The following is a 15,160-nucleotide window of genomic DNA, read 5'->3' on the forward strand; positions in this document are numbered from 1 at the left end:
AAAAACAATGAAAGATAAAATAGTATGCTTCAATCTGCATTAGGATTCCATAGTTCTTCCTCTGGATGTAGAAAGTATTTTTCATCATGAGTCTTTTGGAATTGTCTTAGATGAATGCATTGCTCAGAAAAGCTAAATCTACCAGTCATTGCACAATGTTGCTGTTACTGTGTGCAGTGTTGTCTTGGTTCTGCTCACTTCACTCACTCACCTTCAGTTCATGTTAAAAGTCTTTCCAGGTTTTTCTGAAATTGGCCTGCTCATCATTTCTTATGGAACAATAGTATTCCATTACATTCACATACCACAACTTGTTCAGACATTCCCCAGTTGATGGGCATCCCCTCAATTTCCAATTCTTTGCCACCACAAAAAGAGAAGCTATAAATATTTTTGTATATGTGGGTCCTTTTTCCTTTTTTTTATGATGTCTTTGAGGTATAGACCTAGTAGTGGTATTGCTAGATCAAAGTGTATGCAATTTGATAACCCTTTGGGCATAGTTCCAAATTGCTCTCCAGAATGGTTGGATCAGCTCAAAACTCTACCAACAATGCATGAGTGTTCCAAGTTTTCCACATCTTCTCCAACATATATCATTTTCCTGTTTTGTCATGTGCTTGTTTTAATCAGAGTTGTTTTAATTTGCATTTCTTTAATTAACAGTGATTTATAGCATTTTTTCATGACTATAGAGAGTTTCTTCATCTGAAAACTGCCTGTACTTATTGTTTGACCACTTGTCAATTGGGGAATGACTTGCACTCTTATAAATTTGACTCAGTTCTCTATAAGTTTTAGAAATGAGGCCTTTATCAGAGAAACTGGCTTTAAAAATTGCTTCCCAGATTTCTGCTTCCCTTTTAATCTTGGTTGCATTGGCTTTGTGCAAAAACTTTTAAATTTAAGGTAATCAAAATTATTCACTTTGTATTTCATAAATTTCTCTATTTTGTTTGGTTATAAATTCTTCCTTTCTCCATAGATCTGACAGGTAAACTATTCCATGCTCTCCTAATGTCTCCCCTTTATGTCCAGATCACGTACCTACTTTGATGTTATCTTGGTATATGGTGTAAGATGCTGGTCCACGCCTATTATCTGCCATACTGTTTTCCCAGCAGTTTTTGTCAAATAGTGAGTTCTTATCCCAGAAGCTGGAGTCTTTGAGTTTACCAAAGAGTAGATTACTAGTCATTGAATACTATGTCTTCTGTACCTTACCTGTTCCACCACTCTTATTTCTTAGCCAGTACCAAGCTGTTTTGATGATTGCTGCTTTATAACACCATTTTAGATGCATTTCTTTTCATTAAATCTCTTGATATTCTGGACCTTTTTTTCCTTCAGATGAATTTTGTTACTATTTTTCTAGCTCTATAAAATACTTTTTTGATAGTTTGATTGGTATGGCACTGAATAAATTAATTTAGGTAGAATTGTTATTTTTATTATATTAGCTAGATTATATTAGCTAGATCTACCCATCAACTGATATTCTTCTACTTATTTAGATCTGACTTTTTGTGAAAAGTGTTTTGTAATTGTGTGCATATAATTCTTGGGTTTATATTGGCAGGTAGACTCCCAAATATTTTATATTGTTTACAACTACTTAAAATGTAATTTAAGTATACATTCAAATCATCTGTAATGAGGGATTGCTTTGTTTCCTCACTACCTATTCTGATTCCTTCAATTTCTTTTTCTTTTCCTATAGCTAAAGCTAACATTTCTAGTACAATACTGCGTATAACTGGTGATAATAGACAGTTGTTTCACCCTTGATCTTATTGGAAATGTTTCTAGCTTATCCGCATTACATATAATGCTTGTTGATGGTTTTAGGTAGATGCTACTTGTCATTTAAGAAAAACTTCATTGACTCCTATGTTCTCCAATGTTTTTAATAGGAATGGATGTTGTATTTTGTCAAAAGCTTTTTCTGCATCTATTGAGATAATCATATGATTTCTGTTAATTTTATTATTGATATAATCAATTATGTTGATAGTTTTGCTAATATTGAAACCAGCCCTGCATTCCTGGTATAAATCCCACCTGGGTCATAGTATATTATTGTTATGATAAGCTGCTATAATCTCTTTGCTAATACTTTTGCATCTATGTTCATTAGGGAAATTGGTCTGTAATTTTCCTTCTCCATTTTGGCTCAACACTATAATTGTACTATAAAAAGAATTTGGTAGGACTTCTTCTTTGCCCATTTTTCCAAAAAATTTTTATACTGCAATTAATTGTTCTTTAAATGTTTAGTAGTAAATCCATCTAGCCCTGGAGATTTTTTTTTTAGGGAATTCATTGATGGCGTGTTCAATTTTTTCTGAAATGGGATTATTTAAGTATTTTATTTCCTCTTCTGTTAATCTGAGTAATTTGTATTTTTGTAAATATTCACCCACTTCACTTAGATTATCAGACTTAATGATTTATAGTTGGGCAAAATAACTCCTAATTATTGTTTTAATTTACTCTTCATTGGTAGTAAATTTACCCTTTTCATTTTTGATGCTAGTAATTTGGTTTTCTCTTTTATTTAATCAAATTAACCAAAGGTTTACCTATTTTATTGTTTTTTCATAAAACCAGCACTTCATTTTATTAGCTCAAAAGTTTTCTTAATTTCAATTTTATTACTCTCTCCTTTGTTTTTTTAGAATTTCTAATTTGACATTTAATTGGAGATTTCTAATTTGTTCTTTTTCTAGCTTTTCTAGTTGCATGCCCAATTCATTGATCTCTTTCTTCTTTCTCTGTTTTATTCAAGAGATATTTTATTCATTTAGAGATATAAAACTTCCCTTAAGAACTGCTTTGGCTGCATCCCATAAGTTTTGACATGGTGTCTCATTATTGTCATTCTCTTGGGTGAAGTTATTGATTATTTCTATGATTTGTTGTTTGACTCACTCTTTAGGATTAGATTATTTAGTTTCCAATTAATTTCTAGTCACAATCTAATTTTAATAGTGCCTGTTTTTTGTAGTTGAACATACAATACTGACATTAAAAATGAATGTTGTCTACTTGAGAATAATTTACATACATATTACCAGACCTGTATGGTAGAAAGAACTTTGAATTTGGAACCTGAGGAACTGGGTCCAAATTCCAATTCAGCATTTCACTGACTGTTAACTTGGATATATCAAGGCACTCCTCTGGAACCCAATTTCCTGATGTGTAAAAAATGAAGGGTTTTGATTATATGATCCTAGGGTCTCTTTGAGCTACAAATCTATATTCTTACATAAGCAATGTACTTACTACATATACATGGCACAAAAATAACAGAGTGAAAAAATGCCTTTCTCCCAAAAGCTACTGGCCAGGGTAATAGCTGCAGAACTTTCAATGGAGGAAGGTCCTCCCCTTTGAGGAGGACCTTCTGCCTCCCCTTACTCTTCCTCCTTCCTATCAAACCACAAGACAATATAGGATCTGGCAAGCCCTATAGAGGTGTAGGAGATTGGGACTAAGGAAGGGAGGCTGAAAACATCCTTGTCAGCTCCATTGTAATATCTGCACCAGGTTCCTGACTGAAGGAAAAGTCCAGTTCAAATATCCATGATATTGTTTACAAAATAATAATGGAAAAAGAGAACTGATAGTTCAGTGAATATCTCCACTGCTCCAAAAATAACTCAAAAGATATACTTTACTTAATAGCAGGTTTATAGTACTATCTTCATATTTAGGATTCTAGATATTGGAATCTGTAGGTAAAAGAAATTGTAGGGATCATCTAGTCCAATCCCCTTACTTACAAATGAAGAAACTGAGACTCAATAGGGTGGAGTGACTTGTCCAAGGTCACACAGCTATTAAGTCAGAACTGAATACAGGTCCTCTGAATCCATAGCCTGTATGCTCTATATAGGTGTACAACATTATTACTTATAACTTACAAAATAAAAAATTTTATTTGCTTTGGATAAGTGCCCATTGGAACAGCTACACTATTCATTTATATAATGTGACAATGTACTGTTTATACCTAGCGAGCAGTTGCTTTGCATCCTTCCATCAGTTGAACAGCGCAGCATAGTGCCAACTACACGGCCTCCCACCACAATGACACGCACATCCCGGCCATGGGATTCTTTTATATACTTCTGGAATAGGTATGGTGCTTCATGGCGAATAAGATGGCTTAGGTCAGCCAAGTGGTGCTTATCTCGAGCCAGGAAAACAGCTTTACCTTAAGAAGAAAAAAAAAAGGACGCTAAAAGTAAATGTACTATGTACAATTTATAATTACTTCTGTCTCTTTTTTGGCACCCTCCTCCCTAATACCTCAGTTTTAAAATATCAAGATACTTAAATCAATAATATTTTAGTTTTTCACAACGAACTCGATCATTCAGTAAAATCTTAAAATCTGATAGTAATACTCTGCTTAACAGGAAAATGGTAACAGGAAAAGATTAGAGGATACATTCCCATTTCATTTAACTATCATAAAATGTTTCCTGAGAGTAGTGATGATAATAAAGATGGTTTACATTCATATATCACTTTTAAGGTATGCAAAACACTTCATATACATCATATCATTTGACCTCCACAACATTTATTTTGGGGGACAGTTATTAACTATTACCAAAGTCCTAGTTTTTAAAAATTCACCTAAAGATTCAAGAACATCTTGCAGAATTTGCCTTCTTTGAAACCTAACTTCATCTAAAAATAGACTTCGAGACTCTTCCCATCCTAGGCTTCTATTCTGGGATCCTACCCTTTCCTCCTCCACTATTGCTCCAAAGCCATCTGAAAGCATTTTTGTCACAACAACCTTCATTTCACATTCTTTGGTATCTCTGGTAGGCAGTATAGCCTTCTTTACCAAAAACAATCAGGAATAACATAATCTCTCAAAAAGGGGCATTTTGATTCATTCAATAATATAATCAAAATAACTGTTACAACAGCTTTTAGTAGTGAAAAGGGGAAAGCTGGGAGAGAAACTTGGCCTTTAGAGAAAAGGATGTGTAGGCCAGCTAACAAAAATTGGGCAGGTTTGTTTCTATAGCTATCTCCCTTGTTCTGATTCCATATTTCCAGTTTATAACTTACAAAAAGGTCGTGCTCCAAAAGTTAATTTATAAAATGGCTATTTGGAAGTACAAACACAATTTTCCATAGAAGCAATGTGAATAAATGGTGAACAGAATTCTAGATTAACTTATGTAATCCATTTGGCTTGTGGCTCCATAAAATGTAAAAGAAGCCTCAGTTTCCATGTAAATGGCTGGGCTGACAAGGTATATCAACCTCACCAAAAACACAATGAACAATCAAAACAATGGCTCTTCTCTTCACAAGATTTAAATTCCAATTTTTTTGGCTTAATATTTTTACCTCTTAAAATTCTCTGACATTCTAAAGGTTACTTAAAAGCATTTGTAAAGAGGTCAATTTGCATAAGGACTGGTAATTATTATTATGGAAAGCGGTACACTTCAATCCATTTTTGAAGCACTTACTGTGTACAAGGCATTGAGGATAATGCAAAAAGTACCACGTTTACATTAAGTAAATAGATGATATATATGATAATGGAGGGAGGAGATGAAACATATTAACAACAAGAAGGATCAGAATAGGCTTCCTTTGGGTTAGAGTTTTCCAAGCTTGTCAAGGGGACAAGCGTCTCTGTATGGGGAACATATTACAAATAAATTTATTATCCTATTAAAATGTTTCAAAAGTAGTAGTTGTAAAAAAAGAAAATTGTGCAATGGAGAAAGAACAGGGTGGAATGGGGAAAAATGGGAGTGTTATAATATATCTAAACATTTTGGAAGAGGCAATGGAAGGAATAATTCCCCACTGACAAAACCAAGTGAATGAACTTTGGATACAAAATCCTTTCTATGCCCAACTAGAAAAAACAATCAGTGACAAAGACTCAGTGAAGGACGAACTAACTATTGCTGTAATAACCAGACACTCTGAATTATTTCCAATCAGTGAAGTTATAAAATCTTTGGTGTACTACTGAAGAAAATCTCATTTTTATTAAATGTGCCTTAATTCGATTTACAACAACTTATTTTTGTGAAAATTCTATTTATAACTTATCTTTGTGAAATCACAATTCTCTGTCCCATTCTCAAACAAATACACAGGAAGAAACAAAACGGAAGCTGAACATATATAATGCAGGTATCTCTTTACTTGTTGGTTGACAAGAAACAGAATTAAAGATATCATCAATTTATTTGACTGTGTTCTGATAAATGTTTAACAACTTTATATGAGAGCATGTTATATCTTATAATACAATAAACATTTATTAAGCACCTACTACATAACTGCTACTGCCCTAAGTACTCTGGATACAAATAAGAAAGACAGTCCCTTCCCTAAGGAGATTCCATCTAATGGGAAGATAACACACAAAAGGAAACTGAAAGTGGGAGTGGGAGTTTGGGGGTGGGGCCACGACAATAGGGAATACAAACCAAAGCAGTGCAGCTGGCAAGAAATGAAGAATTGGTTGGGTTTCTGAGGCCTCTTCATATTGGGGATTTGGGAGGAGTTATTATCTACTTTATTTCTTATATACATATGCATGGTAAGCCTTAGAATTTAGCTCCTCCCTTAAATGTTGAATAGAAAGCATGAGAATGTTTATTGAAAGGTAAGGAGTGAAGCTTTTAGTAAACTCTCACCTTGGATGATGGCGTATGAACTAAGCTTTGAAGAATACTAAAGATTCCAAGAAAAGGAAGAAAAGAGGTCATTCTAGGTATGGGGGAATAACTCATAAGAAGACCTGAAGGCAAGAGATGGAATGCTAAATTCTGGCTATTGTAACTAATTTGATTGGAATAATGATTCTTATGTAGCGGCTCATGAATCCCTTGGGGATTTGTAACAACGACCCAAGGAATTCACACTAAAAATTCTTTAATGGTACCTTTAAGCACTTAATAATCTGCACCAAGCACTGTTACATTATAAATACATTTTTCTCTGGGGCAGCAAGCATGTGCATTTTTGAAGATTACAGGTTTATTTCTATAGTGAATCGAAAATGTCATGATCACGAGCACCGTGATTTTAGTGCTTTAGTTTGATTTGATCAAACTGACTGTTTCCGACTAAGCATAATGTCTTATAGTTTCTCAATCTGTCATCAAATTGTTTCCAAACAGCCAAAAGTAATCAGTGCAAACTAATTGGCATGAACATATCTTCATTTTCAAGAGAGTTTGCAAAAGACTGCTATCATATTCCACCGCAAATTTGTGTAAGCAAGCATTTTCATTTTATTCTTGTTTTATATCAAAGTATAGAAATAAATTTAATATGAAACCACATTTAAGACTATGTTTATCAGGTACCGAGCCAAACATTGCAAACCATGTTCAAATAAAAAAAGTCTAACATCAGAATTAAGCTGCTTTGATTATTATACTATGTTAAGCATTTTCCATGATAAAACTTATTTAAAATATTGTTATATTTGATAAAATTTGTGGAACAAAAAAATTAATATGAAGTCCTGCAGATGATGTAAGCATACAAGGTCTTGCTGGTTTATCTCTTTTAATTCTTTCACAATGTTGCAATAAAATATTCATAATTATTATGTTGAGCTTTAAATTTTTTGGCAAGTTTTTATAAGTAGAATAAAATTTTACAATGTAAAATTATATATTGTAAATTTAAATTTAGAACATTCTGGAGGCCAGGGCAAAATCTTTCACTGTAGTTATTGTAAGCATAAAGTGAATACATTTTAAAAACATTATTAACATAATAAATTACATTTAGGGTTCACAACATTTTTTACTTTTGTTAAAGGAGAACACTGGGACATTGGATTATTCTCTCCCAAATTGGGAACAAATGGACTATGACATTAATAACTAATAATCAGTAACACGTAAAAGGCAAGAATATGAAATAACTGGAGGGGGCCACACTGTGAAGGATTTTAGATGCCAAGCTTAAGAGTTTAAATTTTATCTTAAAGGCAATAGGATGCCACTGAAGGTTCCTGAGTAGGGAGATAAATAGGATTACAGTTAAGATTATTTTGGCATTTGTGTACAGGGTAGATGTTCCATAACAAAGTAAGTCTGTTTTTTAACAATTTCTTTTATCAAATGATTTAACGGTAAAAACAAAAAGAAATGGCTATACTTTTAATTTTATCTATTATAAGCACATCCTATAAAAATGTTGCTCTGATCAATGATGCTTTGCAAGGACCTAAGCAGCCTTCACTGTAACATTACTTAGTCAATCATCCAAGACTCAAATTGGATTGTCTGAGATGGTTTAAACTGGTATGGTAGCTTCAGTGGCATACCTGAACTTCCATCAGTTAAACACTACTACATGTATTGCTTACAGTACATATGAAACTCTTTAGAACCTAACTGCCCATTAACACTATTTTTTCTTAACAATGTATTTTTCCAAAACCAATTAACTTTAGGTGGAGTATGCATGTGTAACCAGCCAAATTTTGCAAAGGTAAATTTAAATATTACTCAATTCTAATGAAATTTATTAGGAGTCTATTATATGACAGGCAGTATGCTGGATTTGGGAATATAAAAAGCTTGTAGAGAAGTTATGACATGAGCGCCAGAAGCAGCCAGTTGGATTAGTGGTTAAAGTACTGGGCCTGCAGTCAGAAAGACCTGGGTTCAAATCCCATCTCTGACACTTAACATTGGCTGTCTCAGTTTCCTCAATTGTAAAGAGGGGATAATAATAGCACCTACCTCCCAGGGTGGTTGTGAGGATCAAATGACATAATATGACTAGAAGGTGGAACCAGATTGGGGAGCTCTAGACTAAGCAGTCTGGCACTTACTGTCACTGTGTCACTGAAGGTTTCTGAGAAATGAGATTTTTGTCATCAGAGCTGAGCATTAGGAAAGACTACTCCTGCGTGAGAGAGACAGAAGCAGGGAAAGATAGAGTAGAAGTAGGCAGATCAGTCAGGAGGCTACCAAAATAGTCCAGGAAAGGCAATGTGGGTCTGAATTAGGGCAATAGCACTGGAAATAAAACAGAGGGAATGATTTTGAGAGAAAATGAAGTAGTATCTTGGCAAGTGGATGGACATAGGCTTCTCCACACCTTGCTTATTCCCAGCCCACCTCCCAGTTTCCAGGTCCCCTTTATGTATTGCTTTCCCTTTTAGAAAATATAAGCAGCTTGAAGGCAGGAACTGTCTTATTTACATTTGTATCTCTAGTGCCTTAGCACAGTGCTTGACACACAGTAAAGGCTTAATAAATACTCTCTCTAATCTAATTTTTTATTCTTATCTCTGATTTTAATATTTAGCAGTGTGAAGTCCCAGGACAAATGAAAAAGTCCCTCTCCCTCTAGTCCTGACCTCTGTATACTTCTTATTCTTGTTTCAAAGTAGTTCCATGATACTTCATATTCCTTATCAACTATACTTTATAAATATTAGCTACTGCTATTATGGCTATATAATGGATTTTCCCATTCCCTTATATGGTACCTTTCAGAATTCCGGTTTCAGAAATCGTTCCCTTTTTGACTTGATTCAAAGATTATTTCTTACTACTATGATCTAGTCATTATTCAGGAATAGACACAGACAGACAAAAGAAAATAACTGCTTCCATCTGATCAAGAAAAAAAAAATCCATTCCATAAACTCTCCCTTATTACTTCCCCTGTATGAACTGTGTGTCCTAGTTATACACACCTCTATGGCCCCGTGTATTCTTCACCACCATTGGGAATTCCAATACTTCCGCTTCATCAATCATTTTAGCAAAATTTTCATGACCACCTGTTTAAAGAAAACATAAAAAGAAATGTTTCATGATCGTTCTCTTCTGAACTGTTAAAAAAAAGGTCAAAGGAGAAGCCTAGAACCTTTTAGGAAGAAAACAAACTCTGGAGAAGTAAAGATTAATTTTAGATGCAAACTACTTGTACATTTTAGAATATATGAGAAATCTTAAATCCCCTAAATAATCATCGTTATATATCCAAACTTCCTAATCCCCATAGTTTATACTCTAACTCAGGTATCCATAGGAATAGTCATACTTTTAAGATTTCATCACCATCCATAACTGTGCCACTTCTAAGATCTTCAAGTCTGAAATTATCATAATCTCTTGTCCTTCCATTTCTTCCTTACTCCTTTCTAAATTTATTTCCATTCTTTTTTCTTTTCCCAGATCACCAACTCTGTTCTAGCCTCACTTTTTTCCCTTCACAGTTTTATATAGTTTACCAGATCAGTTATATATTTTACTCTACCCATGAATTCTTTGCTCCCTTGTTATGCTATGCCACTATCCAGCTCTGTCAATCTGTAAGTCAAGATTACCTTACCCCTCCCCCACTATCATCATCCTTCTTTACTGCTGAATATCATGGCAAGCAATTATCAACGGCGTTAACCATGTCCATTACAAATTCATGTCATCTCATTTCAGATGGGTCCTTCCAATAACAAGGCAATTGGTAGTGTAGAAGCAAAGAATGTCAGAGCTATAAAAAATTTAAATATCATTTAATTCAACCTCTTTCTTTTACAAATGAAAACTGGCAGACCTCAACTCATTCTCTATCTCTTGGTTCCCTACTCCCTAAACATACATGCCTTGTTCTTCCTATCACTTTAAACAACAACAAAACCTGCACTGGTCTTCACCCTCACCTACCTTACCATGGGTCATCTTTTTTACAGTCATCTACACTCATGGCCTCCTCAACTTCCCCATAGCTCACCACTCAATTGTAAATTACAACTACTTTCACAAAGGGTAATTTAAATGACAATGTAAACTCACTGAGTGCAGAGACTATTTCATTTCTGTCTCTATATCCCTAGTGTCTTGTCACAAAGTATGCACTTAATAAAAGTTGATTTAACCAATGGTGTACTTTAGGGTTCTGTTCTAGGCCCATATTCTTACCTTTGGGGATCTTATCTGTTTCTTTGCTCAATGTCTTCCCTCACCTGCCAGATCACATTATCAACTGCCTAATGGGCATTTTTTGCTCACAACTTAAAACTCAGAAAGACTGAAACAAAATTGATTATCTTCTACCACCCTTACATTCACCATACTCCATATTCCCCAGCTCTGTACACATCCTCCTAGGAATTCAGGTTCATAACCTTGTCATCCTTGACAATTTCCTCTTCCTCACTCTCCATATGCTAAATCCACTGACTCTATATCTAAGATAGCTCTAAAATCTGTCTCCTTTTCTTCATTCACATAGCCACCACTCTAGTTCCCTAATTTTCACTTCACTTACTGTAATAACCTAACTAGTCTCCCTGATGCCCCTCCTCCCCACATACATCCTCCATAAAGCTATGAAAATAATCTTCCAAAAACACTAGTACAAATACATAACATCTCTGGTAAAATACCTATAAGAGCCTCCACATTCTTTCTAAAATAAAATACAAATCTGTCAGTAAAGACCCTATACAAGCTGGCTCCAACCAACCTTTCTAGCCTTATTTCAAACTACTATTCTTCACAGAGTCTAGGTTCTAGCTAAAAGTCAACTAAATGATTCCCCAATTGAAAATGCCAAAATCTACTTCTATGCATTTGCACAAACCATCACTTAGTTGCTAATGTGGTACGACAGAAGGAGTTTTGGAGTCAGAGGATTTGACTTTAAATCCTAGCCATAATTTGTTACTTGTATAACCTTGGGTAAGACATTTGTCTGATGACTTCTAAGATCTCTCACAGCTCTAAATCTAAGATGTATGTCCTAGATGCATTTCCTCTTCAAATCTACATTGTAAAATCTTTATCCTTCTTGAAAGCTCTGACCTTTATCTATGGCTAGTTCTCCTGAAATAATTTTTAATGTTTTCAACTATAAATATCATTAAAAAATATAAGCTCATTGAGGTGAGGTACTGTTTCCTTCTTGTCTTAGTACCTCCAATGTTTTAACAACAAACAACAATAATGATAATAACTAACATTTATAGTAATCATTATCTCATTTGATCCTCACCACTCTGGGAGGTAGGTGCTGCTATTATCCTCCCTGTTTTACAGATGAAGAAACCCGACACAAGCCCATGTGAAGTGCTTTGCATAGGTTTACACAGCTAATAAATGTCTGACGCTGGATTTGAATTCAGTTCTTCTGGACCCAGGGTTCTATTCACCATGCCACCTAAGTTGCCTGTACATAAGAAGCATTTAACTGTAGCAAATAGGCACTTACTTAAATGTAATAAATTTGTTCAACTGAATTCTTTCCTTTAACAAAAAGGAACTAACCTTTCTGACAGATTGAAGATACTAGCCATTCTTTCACTTTTCAATTTCTTATTTTCTTTACCACCACGCATATCAGAAACCCTGAAGAAGTCTACCAAGTTCTGCTATTTCCCGCATCAGATTAAGAGAATAAATAAAAGTAAAAAGGAGAACTAATTTGAGTTTTAGTAGAAACTAAGATTCTAAGTAGTAACATGCCTATTCAAAAATCATTCCTTTTCCTTTTAATAAATGTTGTCTACTTTCTCTACCCTAAATATTAAAAATATCATATTTCTCATACAGAGACTACTATATTTAACACTTTTTGTTTCCCCCTATCTTACAGGCCAGAGCCAACCATAGTGAGATTAGATCCAAACCAAACTGCACCTGCACAGATTAGCACAAATCTTGTTGACATGCTGAAGCCAAGAAAAGTTTGCAGATGAATCAGGATGTTTTGACCCATTCTGCTTACCTTGATAAGATGTCTGTATCCAGAATTAAAGTGGAAGTATCCTACTTAATTTTTTTTTTTTTTGCATTAAATAAGATTTTAAAAAACTGATTATGTTACAAACCAAACCACCTAAATTCAATAATGGCCATTCAAGTCATGAAAAAAAAAGTGATTAGGCAATAAAGACAACTTAAGTTGTGACTCTCATCCTGCACGTGACAACGATTTAAATCTGAGATTAAGCACATTGAATGGCAAACTTTGATAACAGTTTTATTTAATATTTAATTATTGATCAGATACAAGAACCCTTTGATCTTAGAAAAATCAAAATCATAGGTTATTCACAGGCCAACGGAAATATGCAATGTGCATGAAAGCAGACTGTGGCATATTGTGTATGAAACATGGCATATACAAAAATTGGCATACAAAGGTGTCATTCAGGACTTCTAAAGTTGCAAACGGTGGGATAGTATTGTTTAAAGATTGGAAGATAACAGGATGAAGGTCTTAATGCTACACTGTCCATTACTAAATGTAAAATGAATCAAAGAATTGTCTCCAATGTGTGTAATAGATCTCATTCAGAACATATATTGGAAGATATGGAAAATAAAAATATGATCATAGGTTTATATTTGAAAGGAACCCTAGAGCTCATCTCTTTCAAACTGTCCCACAATTTTATAGAGAAGCACATTAACACCAAGAAAGATAAAAGATTTACCCATGGTCACAAGAGTAGTTAGTGCAGTGCCAGGATTTAAACCTGGGTCCTCCGATTTCCAAATTCATATGAAGATATGGAAGGATTGTGATGTTCACTAATGAAAGCCTCCATACTCATGAGGTCATAGATCCAAGTAATTTAGTTGTAATGAGATACTTTAATTAGAAGGTTCTCAATTTAAAAGTGAAGGTGAACCTACAATTGAGTCCAACTCTCACATTTTACAGATGAGGAAAATGAGGCACAGAAAAGTAAAATAACTTGTGTAGGATCATATAGCTGGAAAGACTCTGAGGTTTGATTTGAGACCTTTCTAGCACTCCACGCTGCCTCCCAAAATCACAGCTAGAGTAACAACTTGCCTTGTGATATAAACTCCACAAGATAGAGACAGGGGCAATATGGATCTGAGGATTACTGCATTTTTCTTAGTTTAAAAAGCAAGCTGTTGCAACAGGATTTGGATGACTTAACCTTCAAAGAGAAAGGAAGCAGAGAGCAGAGAAAACTTAGAGAACAGATTATACCCTCATCCAGTGGTTCTCAGACTTTTTGGTCTCAAGATACCCTTTGCATTCCTAAAAATTACTCTGATCTTTTCCTACAAGAGATTTTGTTTATGTAGGTTATAGCTAACAATATTTAGCATATAAGAAATTAAAACATCTTAGTTTATTATGAAAATAGTTTTGACCTCACAGAAGAGTCTTGTGGACCCACAAAGCTTCCCAGACCATACTTTGAAAACTGCTACCCTAAACTACCTCCCAGAGATAAAGTAGGAAAGACCTGGGTAGAATTCTACTGGGTACCTATAGCAAGGAAGAGAGAACAGAATGGCTCAAGTATCCACTGGCCAATTCTGCTGCCTAAAGTGATATCAATGGGTGTTGCAATTATTACCGTGAAATCACGTAGGCTATACAGATCTAAAGGTGTAGTTCAACTCATTAATTAAGTCAATGCTGAAAAATCAAAGAAATTTGTCTCATAAAAGTTTCTAAGAGACTGCCTAATTTTTTAAAAAGTATAAAATTTTAAAAAGTATTAAATTATGTAGCTTCAACAATGCAGCATTTAGAGGGAATGAGAATGGCTGAAAGTTGTGGTTATATGAATGAAATGGAATATTACTGTTCCATAAGGAATGATGAGCAAGCCAATTTCAGATAAACTTGGAAAGATTTGCATGAACTGATGCTGAGTGAAGTGAACAGAACCAGGAGAACACTGTACATAGTTAACAGCAACATTGTGCAACCACCAACTTTGGTAGACTTAGCTCTTCTCAGCAACGCAATGATCTAAGACAATTCCAGAAGACTCATGATGGAAAACACCATCCACAGCCAGAGAAAGAACTATGGAGTCTAAATGCAAATCGAAGCATACTATTTTCTTTTTTTTTTTTGTTCTTTTATTCTTGTGGTTTTTCCCTCTTGTTCTGATTCTTCTTTCACAACATGAATGTATATTAAATAAGCATGTTTCTATATTATACATACACTATACAATATACATAGGTCAAATATATATGTTTCATGTTTACATGTTTCACTATCTTACAGGCCAGAGCCAACAGTAGTGAGATAAACTGCATCTGCAGAAATCAGCACAAATAACATAAACGTAAAATATGTTTAATATGATTGTACATGTATAGCCTGTATCAGATTG

General features: G+C 34.3%; 1 protein-coding gene across 4 annotated transcripts in view; it reads right to left on the minus strand.

Moving 5' to 3' along the window:
* RIMKLB (ribosomal modification protein rimK like family member B) overlaps positions 1–15,160 on the minus strand; it is a 63,847-nt gene that overhangs the window by 4,122 nt on the left and 44,565 nt on the right. For all 4 annotated transcript variants that reach the window (XM_072653689.1, XM_072653686.1, XM_072653688.1 and 1 more), the window contains exons 4-5: positions 9,734–9,820; positions 4,019–4,222 (exon numbers count right to left, since the gene is read on the minus strand). In XM_072653689.1, coding sequence (XP_072509790.1) covers positions 4,019–4,222; positions 9,734–9,820 — 291 coding nt within the window. The remainder of the gene's footprint in view (positions 1–4,018; positions 4,223–9,733; positions 9,821–15,160) is intronic.

Source organism: Notamacropus eugenii, chromosome 3 (assembly GCF_028372415.1).
Source record: "Notamacropus eugenii isolate mMacEug1 chromosome 3, mMacEug1.pri_v2, whole genome shotgun sequence".
In the NCBI taxonomy this organism is placed as follows: Eukaryota; Metazoa; Chordata; class Mammalia; order Diprotodontia; family Macropodidae; genus Notamacropus; species Notamacropus eugenii.